The 19,539-nt window shown below is 41.1% G+C and overlaps 1 protein-coding gene across 4 annotated transcripts; it reads left to right on the forward strand.

The window, feature by feature from the left end:
* Nucleotides 1–204: 204 nt before the first annotated feature.
* LOC110949339 (BTB/POZ domain-containing protein KCTD1-like) lies at nucleotides 205–19,108 on the forward strand. Of its 4 annotated transcripts, none has more exons than XM_022191318.2 (5): nucleotides 206–1,882; nucleotides 8,418–8,605; nucleotides 9,148–9,292; nucleotides 10,436–10,741; nucleotides 16,234–19,108. In XM_022191318.2, the coding sequence occupies exons 1-5, from the start codon at nucleotides 290–292 to the stop codon at nucleotides 16,390–16,392; spliced, it is 2,391 nt and encodes a 796-aa protein (XP_022047010.1). In that variant the 5' UTR covers nucleotides 206–289; the 3' UTR covers nucleotides 16,393–19,108. The 4 variants fall into 4 exon arrangements, with proteins under 4 accessions (XP_022047011.1, XP_022047010.1, XP_022047013.1 ...); XM_022191321.2 differs by lacking the exon at nucleotides 206–1,882 and adding an exon at nucleotides 3,489–6,833; XM_022191320.2 differs by lacking the exon at nucleotides 206–1,882 and adding an exon at nucleotides 6,864–6,887.
* The last annotated feature ends 431 nt before the right edge of the window (nucleotides 19,109–19,539 follow it).

Genomic DNA, 19,539 nt, shown 5'->3' on the forward strand with positions numbered 1-19,539 from the left:
GTGTCACGCTGATTTTAAATGGTATTTGTTTGATACTGGAGGTTACACTCCTGCAGTCCTGTTATTTACCACATCACAGTGTTGGTGCTGCTGGTCCAATATTCAGTCCAATACTGCAGCCTTTTTGGCAGGGAGCGCGCCTCCAAATTTTCCCTCCCGCTGCGCTCGCGCTCTGTACCTTATAAAAGCGCGTGCACGGCTGAAGGTCACTTAAGCACAAAAGGCTTTCAGCGCTGCGGTCCAATATAGCGCATGCGCGCTGCCGGAGGACTGCTTCACAGACCGCAATATGGCGAGAATGCCTGCCAGCGGAGACACGGAGCAGGAGCAGATGAGCTGCCCCGAGAGGAGCAGGGATGAGGATGATGAGGAGGAAGATGAAGATGAGATCCAGGAGGTCCAGATCACCGGGGAGGAGGAGGAGGACGAGGAGTCCGATAGAGATGGTGTGGAGCTGGAGTGGGAGTCAGGGAGCACAGTGGTGGACTCCAGCGGTTCCACCGCGGAGACGCAAGCGGTCGTTATGCGGAGTATGGACCGAGGAGAGGAGGAGGGAGAGGCAGACCCGTTCAGCAGCAGAATCCCCTGTGGGCTGATGGAGGGAGACCTTCAGCGGTCAGAGCGGAACAAGCTGAGTGAGAACACCCGCCTAGCCACCCGGTATGCAGTGAGGATCTTCAGGGAATACCTGAGTGAGAAAGCCCAAAGTCCAGACTTTGAAACTCTGGACAAGGATGCGCTCTGCGCGGTGCTGCGCTCCTTTTACGCGGAGGCGCGCTCCAAAAGTGGACAGTTGTACAGCAAGTCTTCCCTCATCAGCATCCGGAGCTCCTTGAACCGATACCTAAACGAGCCGCCCTACTGCCGCACCTTGGACCTCACCAAGGACCCGGAGCTGCGCAGCGCCAACCTGACCCTGGCCGCGGTTATACGGAGGCTGGAGGAGCAGGGCGCCGGTCCTGTGGTGCAGAAACAAGCCATCACGCGTTCAGACCTGCGGAAACTGTACGAGTCCTCCGTGTTCAACACCGACACTCCGTTCGGGCTGCTCAACAAAGTCTGGTTCGAGACCTGTATGTATTTCTGCACCAGGGGCCGGGAGAACCAACGGGAGTTGGAGGAGGACTCGTTCGGCCTGGCTGTTGATGAGGACGGGAGAAAGTTTGTGTATTTCAAGGCTCTCGGACCTTACCACAAGTCCCGCTCCGCAGCATGGACCAAGAAGCGTCCGGACGCAGACGAGGACACTTTGCCACGGATGTACGAAACGGGGACGGAGCAGTGTCCGTACGCAAGCTTTGTCCGGTACGTGTCCAAACGGAACCCGCTGTGCAGGGCGTTCTTCCAGCGGCCCCGGGACCACTGCTGCGCGAGCGACGTGACGTGGTACGAGAACAAAGCCATTGGAAAGAACCTGTTGGGCACGAGGATGCAGATGTTGTCGCGCGCTGCCAAGCTCTCAAAGACCTACACCAACCACTGCATCGGCGCCGTCTCCATAGCAACGCTCAACAGCATCGTGGGGGCTGCGGGCTTCAGGCCGACGACGCTTTACGTTGCCTCGGAAACGGTCAACGGTCACGCGCAGCCCCACCTCCAGCTCGTGATCCCGTACCTGCGCCGGGTCACCGATGTTGCGGATGTGAATCCACATGGGACACCGACGAACGCGGCGGCACCATCACCCCCGACAGCTACAGCGAGGAAAGTGAGCGCCGAGGAGGAGTCCGGAGTTCCCGCTGCCAAGAAGCTGTGTGTGCGCCCCGGGAAACGCGACGAGTCGCCTGCGGAGCGAAGCGAGAGAGAGTTGGTGCCAGCGAGAGCCACGGAGTCCCACATCACACAGCCCGGTGTCCGGTCCCCGGTCGCTGCCCCAGCACAGGTAACCAGAACATGTGATCGTTTATCGTCTACAGCAGCTTCAAGATTGCTGTGTAAAACCTGACAGCTGGTCTGAGAAAGGAAGGCTGCTGTACAGATAAAATGATGATGACGATGAAGTCTACTTTATACTACCTTCTACCCACCTACACATCTGAAGGGGGAAGTATTTTCTCTGTGCAAAGTGAGATATTCATTTGTGTTTGTAAGTGAGACACCGGTGGTAATTTTCATTGCATTACTTTACTTTTACTACTTCATTATCAGTATTAGTAATTCTGCAAAGAAATGTTTGTAATGTAAAAATATTTTTTGCTGTACAGTCAGTGAAGTGTAATTAACTCATAATTATACTTAATTACACTTCTTTAGCAAATGCCAGCTGTCATTGTTATTTTCCACCAATGCTAATCATGATTTTGTATGTGTGGAACAGACAGTCAAGTATTTAAATAATTGACTTGAGTAAAAGTAGCAACATAAAATCGTACAAATTCTCTCTTACAAGTAAATGTCCCAAATTCAAAATCTAGATAGCTAAAAGTGCTAAATGAATAGCATTAAATTGTGGTTAAAGTGCCTGAAGTAAAAGTACTCTTTGTGCAGAATAATATGGCTATATAATATGATTGGATTGTTGATGTATACGGCCCTTTGTAGTTGCAGCTAGAGCTATTTTTTTATTCTGCTGGATAGATTAAGCCAAAATAACATGCCCTCATTTATTAGTTTATTTATATTTTCTATTAATACTCTAAATCTGCAAAATAACTAGTAACTAAAGCTTTCAAATAAAGGCAGGTAAACGCTTAGGTACAATACTTGAGTAGATGTACTTTGTTGCATTCTACCAATGATACCAGGATGCCTGATCATGATATTTGTTTGTGTTCCCCAGCCATTGTAATCTTTATAACTATGATATTAAAGTGCCCCATGCTGAAAAGGCTATACCAGAGTTTTTGGATGCTTTAGCTACTTTAGTCCAAGTTACTTATCTGTGTCACATTTGGCACCAGACATTATCATATCACACATGTTGTTGAGACATTATTAGCAGTGCCTGAAATGAGGAAAAACACATCTTAATTACATTATGTGAGAACTGATGAGCCTACATGTTTTTAGTGAACTAGTTAGATTAACAAAAACACTGGTATGGTCCTTTACAATGTGACCTGACACGTGTGGGTTCGGTCACTATGCATCTTTGAAAAAGATCATTAGAAAATAAATATTTGTTGCACCTTTTTAACTGTCTTAGCCCCAAGCAATTCATTTTTCACTGTAATATTACTTCCTGCACCTCTATAGAAATATTACAACAATAGCTAGAATTAGGGTAAAATTAAAAATATATTAATATATTATATATGCTGTGCATCATAAAAAAGGATAAACAAAACTTGACTTTCCTTGAGTATTTGTTTTACAGAAGGAAAAAAAAATCACAACAGGTGTTACCAATACTGTGGAAATACTGATAATATTTCACTACTTACAATTTTGGTTTGTTTCCATACTTGTCTCTTATCTCTTCTATGTCAGCACAGCCTGCAGTTCAGTTGAGAAGTCAGCAAATTTTTGTTGAAGGATTTTTGGTAGAAGCTGAATTGTTAGTTGTTTTGGGATGGCACTGGGGAGAGCATTTTTAAAAAACTATTTATTTACATAATTTGGTTAATGGAGACCTTTTAAGCTTCGATTGGGTTGTTTTCACATCACAGTTGAGTACTTTGAGGACCATTGGAAAGTGCAAAATACAACATTTCGAACCGTTTTTACAGTTTCTGGCAGATAAATGTTTAATTTTGATATTTATTAGGGATAACATAGCCTTTTAAGTTCTGTTATTAATTTAAAAATTACAGATAAAACTGTTTTAATTATGGTGATTTAAGCAAACTGCTTTTATCTAAATGGTAATCTGCAGTCAAACTGAAAAACTGGGTCTTTGGCCTGTTAGAGAACTTGGTGTCTATACAATCAGGAAAAACACAGCATAAATTCACTTCTAAAAAAGAGACATACTGAGTGTGAGGAGCAGGACAAGCAGCAGTGATTTCTCATTGGGACTGTCCCTCTGTTGCCATTGGTTACTATACCTGCTGATGGATTTACCCACCATGCGTTACAGCAATAGCCGCAGGGTTAAGAGAGCTGTTCTGTCACCCCGCTCACAGACAAACACACACAGTATGTAGATGTGGTAGATATGACAGCCTGCATGTACCTGCTGTGTGCTCACTGTCTGCAGGTCCAGTTTATCTGCTTGTTTTGTTGTGTAAGCTCCATTTACTACAGTGCAGACTCAGTTTGTAGTTTCATATGCCCAAAAATGATTTCAACAAAAGCCAATAACCTTTTATATTGTTACAAACTGATATGCGTCTCCAGGTTCAGTGTTACTGATAGTGCTGAAATAACAAACAAAGAGATCTGTGCTGCACAGCGTTTCTGCTCCTCCCTCTCTAGTAAGGTTTGCTCTGTGTAGGAGGCTCCTCACCACAGATGTTTGTGGATTTAAGTGCTGAACCACTGACTGACTTAAAAAAAATTTTATAGCTAATGTAGATACGTTGGCTGTATCCTTTCGGTTGTTTGCCTCCACTTTGTCTTTAGACATCCAGAGCTCCACACCAATTCAGGTTGGGACTTCTCAACACAGTTTACCTTGCTCTCTAGTGTTGCAGAAAAATCACTAACTGATCTTGAGGGTGGCTAGTTCAGAGCAGTCATATTTGTGTGGTGTGTGTGTGTATGTGCTGTAGCCCCAGGGCAGATGCAGTTGAATGGCCTCTAACTGCTTCATCAGCTAGATCCAGTCCACCACGCATGTGTCATTGTTGGCAATTTCAGATGTTGCAAATACAGTTTGCCCTGTACACAGAAAACACTCAAGGGATACTGTATATTTAGATCCAGATCCAGAGCTGGCCTTTGTAGCCAGTAAGGCCTAAAGTTGGAAGGATGTCTCCAGAACACAAATACTGACTGTCATGATGACTATAAAATAACAAAATGTTTTTTGTGATTATTTTTTTATCCATGAGTATTGAGTCATAAAACTGTTCATGTCATTAAATTTAAGACTCCACACCTGATGGTACCAATTTTGACAGGTAATTTTTTCCAACTTTTTGCCATCAGAGTTATTTATATGATGCTCAACTTGACATTTAGTCACTTACATATCTTAAATAAGTACACTTTAAAGCTGCATGCCCAGATATTTGTAGGTTTTATGACTCTGTTTTTTGTTTCGCTTTCAAAGCCTCCATTCAGACAGTAATGAAGTGCACTACATAGTGAGTGAGGAATGGTTTCAGATGGAGGCGCAGACTTGTGGTGTGACCTCAGACTAAGAATCGAAAAGAACACAGTGATGTGCAGCAGACCAGGTTTGAAGAGAGCTGTTGGAACAGAATTAGAGAAAACAGCAGATCAGTCTAGAAGAGAGCTGTGTGAGAGCCCAGGAGACCTTTGTTCCCAGCCTGTCAGGCACTGGCCTCCTACCAGGCTGCCAATTGCTTCATTCTGAGCTTAATGCTTTGCTTCTTGCCAGGCACCTGGCGCTGTGAAGTAGCCTACAAGGCAATCAGGAATAGCTTGTGTTCTGACAGCACAAAGTTGTATCAGTGTGCCTGACAGACCCACCTTGTGATTCTTTGCTTCCTGTCAGGCTGCTGGCATGTTCTGACAGTCTTGAGGCTGTCTGACAGGCACCATTCAAATAATGAACTCCTCTGTAAAATTTTACTGAGTGGGTAGGTCCTCCCAGACTGTTCAAAGGTTGTCAATGTGTGCAGTATGACTGGTCCTATTTCAGAAGAAATGTATGCTAGGAGACACTTACCTGACATGCCGTATCGAGGAACATAAGTTACATAGGGCTGTTAAATATTTGATCTGAAGATGTTTTCACACCTGCTCTCTTCAATCCTGTTCAATCAAACTGGGAGAGCTGTCGACTGGTAAATAAATCAGCAACTAATCTGATAATCAATGTATTGGTTCAAGTAGTTTTTAAAGGAAAAAGATTTGATGTTTGTTAGATTCCAGCTTATGAATGCTTTCTGTTTTTGTGGACTCATCTTTACAGTAAACTGAATATCTTTTGGATGTGAACAAAACAAGGCATTTGAGGACCTTGGGCTTTTGGGAACATTGGTCAACATGTTTTATTGTTTTGTGAAATTGTGCAAACCAAGCAACTAAATGATTAATTCAGAAAATAATCAACAGATTAATCAACAATGACAGTACTTGTTCGTTGCAGCCCTAGAATGTGGTTTGTTTTGCCCATCAGACAGAACAAGAAAATTTAAACACATCCATCCATCCATCCATCCATCCATCCATCCATCCATCCATCCATCCATACCTACTTTAGCAGCAGTGAGCCTTAGAAAAAAAACTGTCATACTGGCACTGTTTCTCTCACAGATATCTGCTCTAGTCCAGAACACAGGATCTTCTTCCAGTATTTACTTTTGTCCTCCTGTCCCAGAAACATCTGAGTTTACATGATGTGAATGTTCACATGCAGTTTGTTGTCATGCATGATAGTTTGCTTAGAATTTTGTTGTTTTTCAGCGAACAAATTCTTGCTGTAAAATGGCCTAAAATACCCATACACATTAATAGGGCATTTTCAAGCCATTTGTAATTGTTCACTAATGTAGTTCAGTGCTGCTTCAAGTATTTTTTGGCCATTTGGGACAGCACAGGCTTCTGGAAAACAAAGTGTAAACATTGATGTGTTAATGTAGATTTTCAGTCATCCATGCACTTTCTGCTGGCTGGAAAAAACACAGTACTATCACTACTGCATTGACACGTGAATGCCTTAACTGAAAAATCTAATATTGTCTTTCTTTCAAAAAGATGGCAGTGACCAATGCTTTCATTAAAGATCCCAGAAAGTGAACCGGGGATCTTCTAGCTGCAAGGTGAAAGTACTAACCAGCACTCCACTGTGCAGCATTTACAACAACATGTTTCTGGTAATCAAAACTAATGTATCAGAGAAAATTTGTTGCACATTACAAGACAAATACAACCAATAAAGTACACACAGAGCTTTGCGACATCACAAAACAACTTTTAATTTCTTCGTCATATCGTAGGCTATATATTACACGTCTTTTGACATCCATTTTTTCATGTTGGTGCACCTGGAGACATCATTGGTGATGTTTGCTGGAGTCATATGGTGTTTTGGACCTTTCAACATCACACACACACTGAAGCAATGCAGCCGAGGTTCATCAAGCCTCAGCTTCTGTCCAGGTAGTGCTGTGCCACCCACAGATATCCGTTACATAACATATTGACATGTCTGTCAAAATTCAGCTATTAATGTGACTCAGACAGATCTGAAATGTGTTAGATTTATGTCTAAAACAACAGTGTTTTTCAGGTCTCGCTGTAATTCTGGATTTTACAGAAACATCATTACACCTACAGAAATCCTGTTTGTTGCCCACAGCTGGCTGTGTGTCAGATTCTCTCCTATGATTTTATTAATCACCTGCAGTTTCACAGAGCATCTAAAGCGATGAGTTATTGGTTGAAGTTAAGAGTGATTTGCACATTTACACATGTAGCACAGCAGTGGTAAGTTCATAAACACTGACTCTGACAGCAAATGATGTTCTTTGTTCTACTACACATCTGACAGGTCAGCTTTTACATCCCGATTCCAGCTTTGTAGGGTGGAAGTATTTGTTTTTAAGCTTCTCTGAATGAATCCTGAGCTCCACCAGAGCTGTCAGGACATTTATTATAAATATACATTATAAAGATTAGCCTATCATTGCACTCACACAATCACATTTTAGTGTTTGAATTGTGCTATGGGACCTGAGTTACAAAGGTGAACATTTATTTTTAATTAACGTATGCCTCCTGCCTAATGTCTAATTTAACATTACACACTTGTTCGCAGGATTTGTAGACTTTAGCGAACTGGACTTCAGAGGTTTCTGTTTAATTTGCTGTTTTTGATTGTCACAGTTGTATGGTCATAGTTTGACAGTGTGCTTCTTCGAACATGTCAGCCAGGCTAAAGGGAATTCGTAGTTTAGTCTCATAGGTAAAGTTAGTCGGCAACTTTCTCTGTAGGCAATTTTCTGAGTAGCTGATACATATGCGATGTACAAGCCAACTCTTCACCATTCTCTAGAGAGTACAGCTGTGAAGGACTCAGTTAATTCTTCTGGAGATCTGCTTTCTTCATCTAAACATGCATAAGGTTTATAAGCTCCACTATCTTTTAGGGTTTAAAAATAGCATGGGTATGAGATGGCTGCGAAGTAGTAGGATTGTCTTCATGAGACAAGCTGATGAGGGACGTCTGTTAATCTTCAGGTCAGATGAATAAGGTGACAAGGTTTCCAAGCAATTATTTTTATAGAGGTACTTTGAAATGGACTAGGAGAAAAGGGGATTACACACAATAATAGTACATATATACAGTTTATACACTGTAAATGTCTTCTTGCATTAAATGGATTAACCATTGTGTGTCCCAGGACAGACGTAGCAGCAGCAGTATGTCGAGTCAGCAGCTGCCCTCTGTATCTCCTGTGTCCCCTCTGGGCTCCATTGGCATCCCCACCCCTGCCCAGCTCACTAAAGCCAACGCACCTGTCCACATCGATGTAGGAGGACACATGTACACCAGCAGCCTGGCCACCCTCACCAAGTACCCTGAGTCAAGGTGAGAGGCATGCATCTGCTATGAAAAACAAACCCTGAAAATGTCTGTAACTCTTGAAAACGTATCTTTCAACTAAGATTTTAGTTTTCTCAATAGTCTTTTCTTTTAACCTCTTGGCTACTGTTAGAAGCTTAAACACGAGTGACCTTAACAGAAGAATTTTAGGATCAGTGTTTGTATTTTTCACTGCTTTCTTCTTTTGAATTTCTGTTGGCTAACTAGATTTAGTTAGTTAGTTGTTAGTTATTGGAGCTTAATAATGAACTGAAAGAGTTTAATTCAGTTCCAAGACATTAAAGAGGTGCAACTGAGACACAGTAACATTATGTATGGGAAATATATACGAGACTGTTAATGCAAGGAACGGATGCACCAGAATTTCTGCTCCCGCTTAGTAAAAGTATTTTAATTCATCCTCAAGTTCTGAATGCTGAGCTCTTGTAGTGCAGTTGCTGTGTTCAGCAGACCTGACAGCTTCCCCAACATTTGCTTGGCATTGAGTGCACAGACTTCTGTGTCTTTGTCTTTATTGTGTCGGGCAGAATCGGCCGGCTGTTCGATGGCACGGAGCCCATAGTGTTGGACAGTCTAAAGCAGCACTACTTCATCGATCGGGATGGGCCCATGTTCCGCTACATACTTAACTTCCTCCGAACCGCCAAACTGCTCATCCCTGATGACTTCAAAGTGAGTGTCTGTCTAGAGCTTTGATCAGGTACTGCCACAGCTTTTCGCTGTCTGAACAGTAGAGGCAAAGTTTTGACAGAGGATGATTTTTGACTCCTGTCTGTAGTGTATAGACCATCCACAGTACCTATGCTGAGACTGCTATAGAGAGTTTCAGAAGATGTCCTGTGCTGTTACATGTGTGCTGTGATTTGCTAAAGGGCACAAAACTGCGGATTAACAAGCATGATCTTTAATGCTGTTTTAAATTTTGTTTTCAGCAAAATCACCACTCATATTAATAATACATTCCATAACTTTTTAAATGTACATGCTTTGGACTCAAAAAGTCATTTTTGTCATATTTTAGTCTGTTTCTATTTCTATTAATAATGATATGCTGCTATTTACACACAACCTGCATCGCATTATACAGTTTTAATATTTGGCCATCGTGTATAAACTGAAACACTTACTCTGGTTACTGCAACCATTTTCTGATAACATGACAGCATAAACAGAATTTGTGGTATGTGTGGCTGAATATTTGCGCAAAGAAACTGTCACCTGCATCTTCTGGTGGTGATTTGCAACCTTTGCTCTGCCCTGAAGTCAAAGAAACTCTAATTCTCCTCACTTTCTTGTTCATTAATTCTTCATCATAATTATGGGAACCCAAGCAGAAAAGTGCCTAAGGCCAGTGTGTGTAGACTGTTTATGTGATTATAGCATCTTTGGAATTAATCAGCAGGTACAGTATGTGTTTTGTTTATTGGAAAAATTAAAGTGAGTTCATTACTTCAACCGAAACACGCTCAAATAGATCATTTTCAAATTACATGTAATGACTTGAACTGTGTCCAGTGAGTTAGCAATACAGTTCAGTTACAGTACTGAACTTCTGAATAAGCAATTTATATGTATGGATTCATTCATTTGACTTTGTTTTAAGCAAAAATGCATCCATGAATGTGTGTATGCTCACATGTGCACCTCTATGTATGTGTGCAAGGGAGTATTTTAATGAACTCTTCATCTGTGTTTCTCTATTCATATATGCCTGTTTCTCAGTTTGTCTTCATGTTTTCGAGTTTATCCTCATGTTTTCAGCTTGTCTTTCTGTTTCTCAGCATGTCTTCAGGTATATGGTGTGTGTTTCTGCAGGAATATTCCCTGCTGTATGAAGAGGCCACTTTCTTCCAGCTGGCTCCTCTGCAAGCTGAGCTGGAACGCTGGAGGACCGAACGGGAATGTGGGGGTGTGTGTTGCGACTGTGAGTGTGTGGTGGTTCACGTGGCTCCAGAGCTCGGCGAGAGGATCAGTGTGAGCACCCAGCGGGCGGTAATTGAGGAGGTGTTTCCTGAGGTGCGAGACGTCATGTCCAATTCCCTGAACACCAGCTGGAACCAGGACTCAGCACACATCATTCGCTTCCCGCTCAATGGCTACTGCCACCTCAGCTCTGTTCAGGTATGAAATACACTGTGAGTTCAGTTCTTTAAGAGATCAGACAACAGTGGCCAGTCTTTCTGGGTGTGGTTTTCTGTCAGCATTTCTGTCCCCGTTTTGAGCCATCCAGGCACATGCAGATATGCACAGTGTAGACAAGAAAATTATTCTATTCTAACATTTGTGACTATACAGTGATGTATTCTGTGATTCGGACATTGTTAACAAATGTCCCCTCAAACAAACATCCAGGGTTCTGTACACAGGGGTTTAGTATGGTCTCTCTGGGTGTAAACTGTGGATGTACACTACAGGTCAAAACTTTCAGAACACCCACATTTTTCCAGTTTTTATTGGAAATTATGCATGTTAATGTCTCATTTATTTCACCCTAAGTCAGGTGAGATAGGCTCTGTCACCCCGTGACCCTCGTGAGGGTTAAGCGGTGTATAGATAATGGATGGACAGATGAATGTCTCATTGTACTCTGAAATGAAAGCATAGAACAAATAAACAAATAAAGTTACAAAAAATCTGTTGATAAACCAAAGTGTATTCTAAACGTTTGACTCAAAGTAGCCCCTTTTGGCTGATATAATAGCTGAACACACTCGTGGCATTCTTTCTGTGATGGAAATCAAATATTCTTCAGAAAGTTCTTCTCAGCTGTGTTGCAGTTCTTTTAAATGTGTGAGGTGCTTGTCTGCTGTCTGCTATGCAGTCTGCTCTCTGCTAGTCTGGTGTCTGCTAGTCTGCTAAACAGACAGCAGACAGCCAGACTAGCAGACAGCCAGACTAGCAGACAGCCAGACTTAGCTCCAGCTTAGCTCCTCTCTTTGTGGTGTTTTTGGTCCCTTTTGGTCGTTTTGTGTCTCTTTGTGGTCATTTTGCTTCTCTTTCTTGTCATTTTGTGTCTCTTTGAGGTCTTTTTGTGTCTCCTTGTGGTAATTTTGTATCTCTTTCTTGTCATTTTGTGTCTCTTTGAGGTCTTTTTGTGTCTCCTTGTGGTAATTTTGTATCTCTTTCTGGTCATTTTGTGTCTCTTTGTGGTCATTTTGTGTCTCTGTGTTAGGTTGCTTAACTTAACTTGCCACTCCATGTTTTCAAGCTCAACATCTTGTGCTTTTTTCCTAAAGTAGTTCTGGCATAACTTCAACGTATGTTTTGGATCATTACCTTTCCGTAGGATGTACCCTTGACCAACTAGGTGCATATCAGAAGATGCTGCATGGCACTGCAGAATGCTGTGGTAGCCATTTTAATTCAGGATACCTCTCACTCTGTACAAGTCACCAACTCTAGATCCAGCAAAACAGTGCCAGACCTCCTCCTCCATGCTTGACAGTTGATGTCAGACAATGAGGAACCATATTTTTGCCTATTTGATGGTGTACAAAAATCCTGCGTCCTGAACGAAAGATTTCAAATTTTGATTCGTCAGTCCATAACACTTTCTTCCAGTCTTCAGTAGTCCATTGGTAGTGTTTCATGGCAAGCCTCTTTATCTTATTCTGACATCTTAGCAATGACTTTCTTGCTGCAGCTCTACTTGTCAAACCTGCAGCTTGAAGTCTTCTCTTCACAGTTGAAACTGAGACTTCTTACTGCGACCACTATTAAGCTGTGCTTGAAGCTGTTGTCCTGTGAGCCGCCTATCACCAAGCTGTTGACTCTCAGAAACTTGTCCTCTTATTCTCTTGTGGCTTTGGGTCTTCCAGACCTCTTTCTGTTAGAGTTTCTCCCAGTTTCTGAGTTCCTTCTGATCGTGAAGAAAACTGTGCTCACTGATACCTTGACTTTCTTCGCAATTTCTCTGCAGGAAAGATCAACATTTTTAAGTGTTATGATGGTCTGTTTCTCTTTTATTGTTCATTGTCTTTTCCTTGCCATTTTTATAGCAACACACTACTTTCTGCAGTACAATACTGTTCAAATAAAGCTCTTGAGGGTATGGTACCACGGTGTGTTCCAACACTACTTTTATGCAGACAGAGGAGGTTGTAAATAATCAAGAAAAATTGGGACACCTGTAGGATTTGGTAGCACCAACTTTCAAGGCTTGATCAGCCTCCAATGCTGTAGAACAGCTTTAAGTTGTGAACCCATTTCTTGTTCCCTGAAAAAGGCCTTTTTGTATAATGCTGAAATGTACATTATTTTTCAGTTTTGGGTAACCTTCCCTTTTTTTTAAACTTCTGACAGTTCACCACTTACATTTGTACAATTTCAAGCTAAGCATTTGAGTTGAACTACTTGAATTTTAATGAAAAATGGGAAATACTCTAGTGTTCTAAAACTTTGGTGGGATGGTATGGGCCTGACATTTCTCAGACAACATTCATTTCCCTTGTAGCTGCCTGTGTATTACCATTTTCAAAATTTCCTTCACTTAAGGAAACAACAACAGCCTTTAAGCAACAACCTGCACACTGGAAATGGTGCGTTGTTCTTTGGGTAAATTAACTATTTTAATGACAGCACTCGCCTGTGTCAATGCAAATGTTCTAATTCCATTTATCTGTAGCGTACATTAGCCTCAAGGGCTACAGTGTTTGTTGTTGCTTGGCAACACTATCCACTCTCCTGGGCAGGGCTTGGGTAATTATAGTTGTAACCATCCCAATTTTATCTCCTACATGTCAAACATGTCTGGCATTAATTGCTATGGCCCCGATGAGCAGTTCTGGAGATTTCAGACTGCATCTGCATCCTTACATTACTAAAAAATCTAGGCCCAATACTGGGTCAGACAAAGACTCCAGACCAGATTTGTCCTCCAATTGCTGAGACGGGTGAAATGGGTGCAAATGGACCCAAAATTCCTGTAGTGTGAGCCTGGTATAAAGGCCTCTGGGTGTCTGCTCCATATAATATCTGACTCTGTAGACATTCAAAAACCTGCTACCTTCTCTCTTCTGACTAGCTAGTCTATTATCAGGTCACTTTAAAAATGGTAATATATTTTAATGCCTTCATTTTACCATTCATGTTGACTGGAAATATTCAGCAGAAGGACTCTTTACCATACTGAAAACAGTTAATAACCGCCGTGTGTTGGTGGGTGACACATTTCTTTATTGTCATTCTGTCTGTCTGTGTCTCAGGGGGAATCTCAGTAAGACAGAGCAGCAGCACAGAGGAGCAGAGAACTCCTGAAGGCACAATGAGATAATGTCACCATGTTCACTTCAGTGTGAAGGGACAGAGAGTGAAACTAATGGACTACGTCTGAACTAGTTTGTGTTTCAGGCCAGAGAGGCTGCGTATGAGATGGATTTTACCCAGAGAAGAAGAGTGACCCCTGCCCTCGGAGCTTCTGGCTCAGCTATTGTTAGAAACACATTTAAACACACACACACACACACACACACACACACACACACACACACACACACACACACACACACACACACACACACACACACACAAAGACTGCAGACTATACCAGGTAAATTGAAGACAGTTGCAACTGTGATTATTATTCTTTGACATTCACACTTAACGCACATAACAATCACTTTGACTTTCGCTTTTGAAGAAAATGTACTGAGTTCACTGTCCGCCAGATGGAAGTGTTTGGCCTGGTGGGACCTGGCTGTGTCAGGTAAAAGTACAGTGGCCTTGAAAGCTCAACTTAGAAAACATTTCTACAGATGTCATATAGCAGAATTAATTTTTCCAGGGACACAAAAGGCTGATTTATATTTTAACCACAGTTACCTGTGCTACACATTTCATCTATCTTCATTGATCTCTCATCTCTTTTACTCTCCATGCATTTATTTGCCTGCATTTGATGTCACAAACTTTGTCTTGTTTCTCCAGTAGTTCGTAGTTCCGTCCTCTTCCTCCCTGTACCTTTCTGCTGGTATCTCTGGCTCCCAAGCAGCATGTTTCTGATCTGCAGTTACTGGCCCTGCCAACCTCCCCAGTGTTTGTTTACTGTTGTTTAGAACTCATCTTTTCTCTCTTCTCTCTTAACCGGTTCGAGGCAGATGGCTGCCCTCCCTGAATCTTGTTCTGTCAGATGTTTCTTCTGTTGAAAGGAACTTTTTCCTCCCTACTGTCACCAAATGCTTAGTCTGACTCGCTGAATGTGGACTTGTACATCTGTCATTACTGCTGCGCATTTAATGCAACTTTCTCCTATCTGTGTGGAATCATTTTTAAAAATCCCCGTCACTGTGGGGAAACAACAGTAACAATCTCTGATAAGCAATCTGCTACATAGCTAAAATTGAGCTGAACTGAAATGCAATAAATCTACAAAAGTCTGCAATAGTTGGTGGGGGAACATTCCCTGCAGAAGCAAACCATCAACTTGTTGTGTGTATAAGCTGCTGTTTGTATTGTGTTCCCCAACCTTGTGAGCCAAAAAAAGCAACTGGACTTCTTTTTGGCACATGCCTGCTGGTGAAGCCAATGACCTGGATGATGGAAAATTGACACATACACCTTCTTTGTCTTTGTCTTTTTAGGCAACCATATCTGCGTTCATACCACATCACACACACACATCGGACATACTATTTGCCATACTATTTGTCTGTTGCTTACCACAGTCTGATTGCTTGATACAGAATTTTTTTGTGGGTGTCTTTTTTTTGTCTATTATTCACAAGTACAATAATGTCTGAATCAAGCAAGCAGATATCGTGAAACAGCTTTAAATTATGAAATTTTTAAAAAATAATTAAACTTCTTTTTCTATTTGGCCTCCATAGTTTTTGCATGTGTGGGCTATAAAATTATCATAAAGGATGCTAATGAAATGTTAAACTGCAGGGTGTGAAGGGGTGAGAAGGACACATCATGACAATTTTTTGTTGTCTACGGAATTTCCATGATTTCGGGGCAGATCAAAGCTGTTCTGAAACCCTGTTCTGCTTCCACTCAGATTTACCTGAGCTACAGTAATGTTTCCGTTCTGTTTTGTCTGTTTTTTTTTTTTTCTCAGCAGTATGGCTTGCTCCTCTGTTTAATTACTATTTAAATTAGATATTGACATCTGACAGCTGATAAATGACTAAAAAGTGATTTTCAGAATAAAACACTCTTCTTTTTTTTTTTTTAATTAAAGCTACATCTTAGTGCAAAGAGTGACAGTTACACTGACAGCATATGTTTCTATTTGTACAACTATGAGAAGATCGTGGTGATTATTATTGCAACTTTTAGCTGATTCAGTCCCTGCTGTGACTCGTGTGTTGGTGTCTCAGTGTTTACTGGTGGATGTCATGGAGGTGGGAAATATTAAACATTTACAGTGACTTCAAAATTATCCATAAAAACCTAAGAGTCCATTTGTCTTCACTTGAAGACAAATGGACGCATCTTTTCAGTTTTTCAAGATGTTTCATGTCTCATCCAAGAAGCAACGTTAGTGACCGTGTCATTCATGAAATGCTGAGTCTGTATTTTTGAGTTTGACACTCTGTTTGCAGAAAATGTTTTGCTGAAAACCTACCTGACGAGTCTCACTCTTATTGTTTTTTTGTTGCACGTGGCTGCAGGTGTTGGAGCGGTTACAGCAAAGAGGCTTCTGGATCACAGGCTCGTGTGGCGGCGGAGTGGACTCTTCTCAGTTTAGTGAATACATTCTGCGGAGGGAGAGCCGAGGCAGCCGACACCCTCCGACCCTGATACCGATCAAACAGGAACTCCTGGACTGAACTCAGAATGTTGCAGAGGTCGACTCTGGAGAAGTATGTGGACGAGAGCAGCATCATTTCAGTATGAAACAAAGTGATCAGACATGAATGCACAGACACCCAAATGATACAGTGAAAAGATGAAGGAGAGATTTGTATTTCCTTTGACACTTTGCTTTCATGCACAGCAGTGCTACCAGACAGCATCAGTAAATGATCAGATCCATCTGTGCAAGAACCTGCAGGCTGTCATAGGATCATCAGTCATGTACAATGTGTGCTAATTTTAACTCACACTGACATTTGCATTTCTGATGTGAAATGGTGCAGTATGGGTAAAATCTTTCATCACAGTGTCATTTTATATTGTGATATAGTGTGCTTCCTGAAAACTCAATTGACAGATAACAGAATCCACTAAATTAAATACCTGATAAATGAAGATTCTTCATCACATTGATGCAAACATTCTGTGAATGTGTACTACCACTGAACAGTTCCACTCTGACATCAAGAATTCTCCCATTGGCTTAATACCACCAGGGATATGAAATGAGGGCTGCCACAATATAAACGGTGCAGCAACAGTTGACCATTTCTGTATATTCATTGCTGCCTCAGCAAGTATTTGGACCTTTTTAACTTCTGCGCAATTAAAGGGGTGGATTTTATTTTATTTGGATGAGATGAGCATTTTCTGTCAGGAGACATGAAGGACAAAATGAAAGCATTAATTTTTGCAAGCTGAATAAGTGAAAAACTAAAATCTCTCATTTAAAAAGTATTCAGAGCCTTAATTCAGTAGTTTTATGAAGCTACTTCAGTAGCAGGAACAGCTTCCAGTCTTCCAGGCTTAGCTCACCTGGATTTGGACAGTTTATCCCGTTCTTCCTGCAAATACTCTGAGGCTTTATCAGACTGGATGGAGGCCTCCATCCAATCTGGTTTCTGCACAGAGAACATCAGATGTTCTCGATGGTTTAAATGTAGACTGTTGCTGAGTCACTCCTGGAAAGTCAGAGACTTTTTCTGAAACCACTCTACACATACTAAAGTTGTCTTGGTTGTTTGCTTTGGGCCGCTCATGGATCTGCACCGTCGATCAGGTTTTTCTTATTGCAATAGTCTGTTTAAACATCCTTGCATTTCATGGTTTGGTTTTTGGTCTGACAATAATGAGTAAATTGTGAGATCTTAGAAACGCAGGTGTGTACCTTTCGAAAAACTGTCCAAACCAAGTCACTTTGCCACAACCCTCAACACATCTTAAAGATTATTAAGGCAAACAGGATGCAGCTGTCCAGTTTGGAACCGCTGCAAAGACTCCGAAGGCTTTTGTGGATGAGAGATTTCAGTTTGTTTTGTTAAATTTGAAAAAGAAATTCGAAAAGCATGTTTTCATCTGCCATTATTATTACGTTTAGACTGATATCAATGACATGTCACTGTTATTACAATAAATGTAGGATGTGTAGAAAAGAAGGGTATGAATACTTCCAGAAAAGACTCGACTGAATATTGTCATATTTTGTTGACTTACCAAATTAGTCATCTCTGCCACAGTGTGAGACCACATGCTGAGGATGGAAGTCCACATCCACATTTTCACTTTGTGCTGATAATTATTGGATTGTACAAAAATACAGAGTCCTGAGGCGAGTCTATACATCTCATAAAGTGTCTGCATGTTTTGCACAGTGACTTTTTTTTATTGCAGTAGAAAAGTTTCATTGGTTCAGTATATTCACACGTTAACTGACTACATTTTGGTGACTGTTAAAAAACATTGCATTATACCTTTTTATCATTTTGTGAATTCAAAAGCCATGATAGATTGATGCTGTCGCTGGATTTTCAGGAGTTTATTTAAACACCAGAAGCATAGTATATCACAGACCTCAAGGGGCCGTGTGATGTATGACTGAGGATCAGTGTGATGTTGTTCTGCTGACAGAGGCGTGAGATCAGAAGGCGCTCGCGTGGATTGATCTGAAAGGTGTAGACAAATGAGGCAGGTTTTTTTTTTGAGGACCTCTCAATGACAGCAGGTCTGCATTTGACATTTTGACATGAGATGATTCCACTGTGCTCACAGAGAGCAAAGGACTGTTCAGCATCTCTTTCAGCACACAGAGGTATATAAACAAAAAGTACAAATCCGTATGTAAGTTTCAGATGTGAGGTTTAAATTTTTTCAAGAACAGTATTTTTCCAGGAGAGGCTGTTGGTTGTAATGTTCTGTACATGTTCAATGCAACTGTGTAGAATATATATATATATATATATATATATATATATATATGTGTTGCAGTGTATAAATCTTGAGGCATGAGCCTTACTTGCATGTACTGTTGCATTGATTTGTAACATTTGCGGAGACCATCAGTTACTTTTACCTGGAGCAAACCTGACATGTTGCACTTGGTAATGTAAAAAGTCCAAAAAAGTAACTCTTATTTATTCAGCCTTAATTTTATTTATGGCATGCAGTGTTTTTAATTGTACGAGCACAATTTCTCTCTTCATCCTGTTTGAGAAAATAGAGAAGAAGAATCTACACAGAATGTATTTTTAATGCAACCTGTTATCTTTTCCAGATATGTTTTTTTGGGACAAGTTGGGGGTGAATAAGAATGGGACAGGAACTCCTGCATTGTTATTTTCTAGAATGTTTCCTTTGATTTGCACAACTAATGTAAGATCATTTCATAATTAATAAAACAGAATTCAAAAGTAAGATTTTTCCAAGGTTAAATGCAAAAACATCCCTCAAGTTTTATTTTGAAATAGCAAACTTTGTGTGATACCTTACTGTGGTGGTGCTGTTTTATTTTTTAATTTATTGCCTTTTTTTAAACAGGAAATTTTCAGGAAAGACATCCTGGCCAAGATAGTGTGTTCAGTCTGAACAGTTTAAACCTTTGAAAGTATGCATAATTGCTTCCTTGCCAAAACTTAAGATAGGATTGTCAACCTGACGTCTATGCAAATTATGAAGCTGTTTTTACACAAATGCTGAAAACTGTGCATGTAGTAGCATCGTATGAAGGGACCAGAGCCAGGCAGAGACCAACTTGAGGCCTCACTGTTTTTGCTTAATGCAGTCCAAAATAAACAAATGGTTGAAAATCTAGCGGCTAGTTTGTCAGAATAAATATATTCAAAGAC

This window comes from Acanthochromis polyacanthus, chromosome 4 (assembly GCF_021347895.1).
Source record: "Acanthochromis polyacanthus isolate Apoly-LR-REF ecotype Palm Island chromosome 4, KAUST_Apoly_ChrSc, whole genome shotgun sequence".
In the NCBI taxonomy this organism is placed as follows: domain Eukaryota; kingdom Metazoa; phylum Chordata; class Actinopteri; family Pomacentridae; genus Acanthochromis; species Acanthochromis polyacanthus.

Coding starts and splice junctions, on each gene's coding strand:
- LOC110949339 (XM_022191318.2), top strand. CDS start 290: ATGGCGAGAATGCCTGCCAGCGGAGACACGGAGCAGGAGCAGATGAGC. Junction 1,883..8,417: donor CGGTCGCTGCCCCAGCACAG/GTAACCAGAACA, acceptor TGTGTGTCCCAG/GACAGACGTAGCAGCAGCAG. Junction 8,606..9,147: donor ACCAAGTACCCTGAGTCAAG/GTGAGAGGCATG, acceptor TGTGTCGGGCAG/AATCGGCCGGCTGTTCGATG.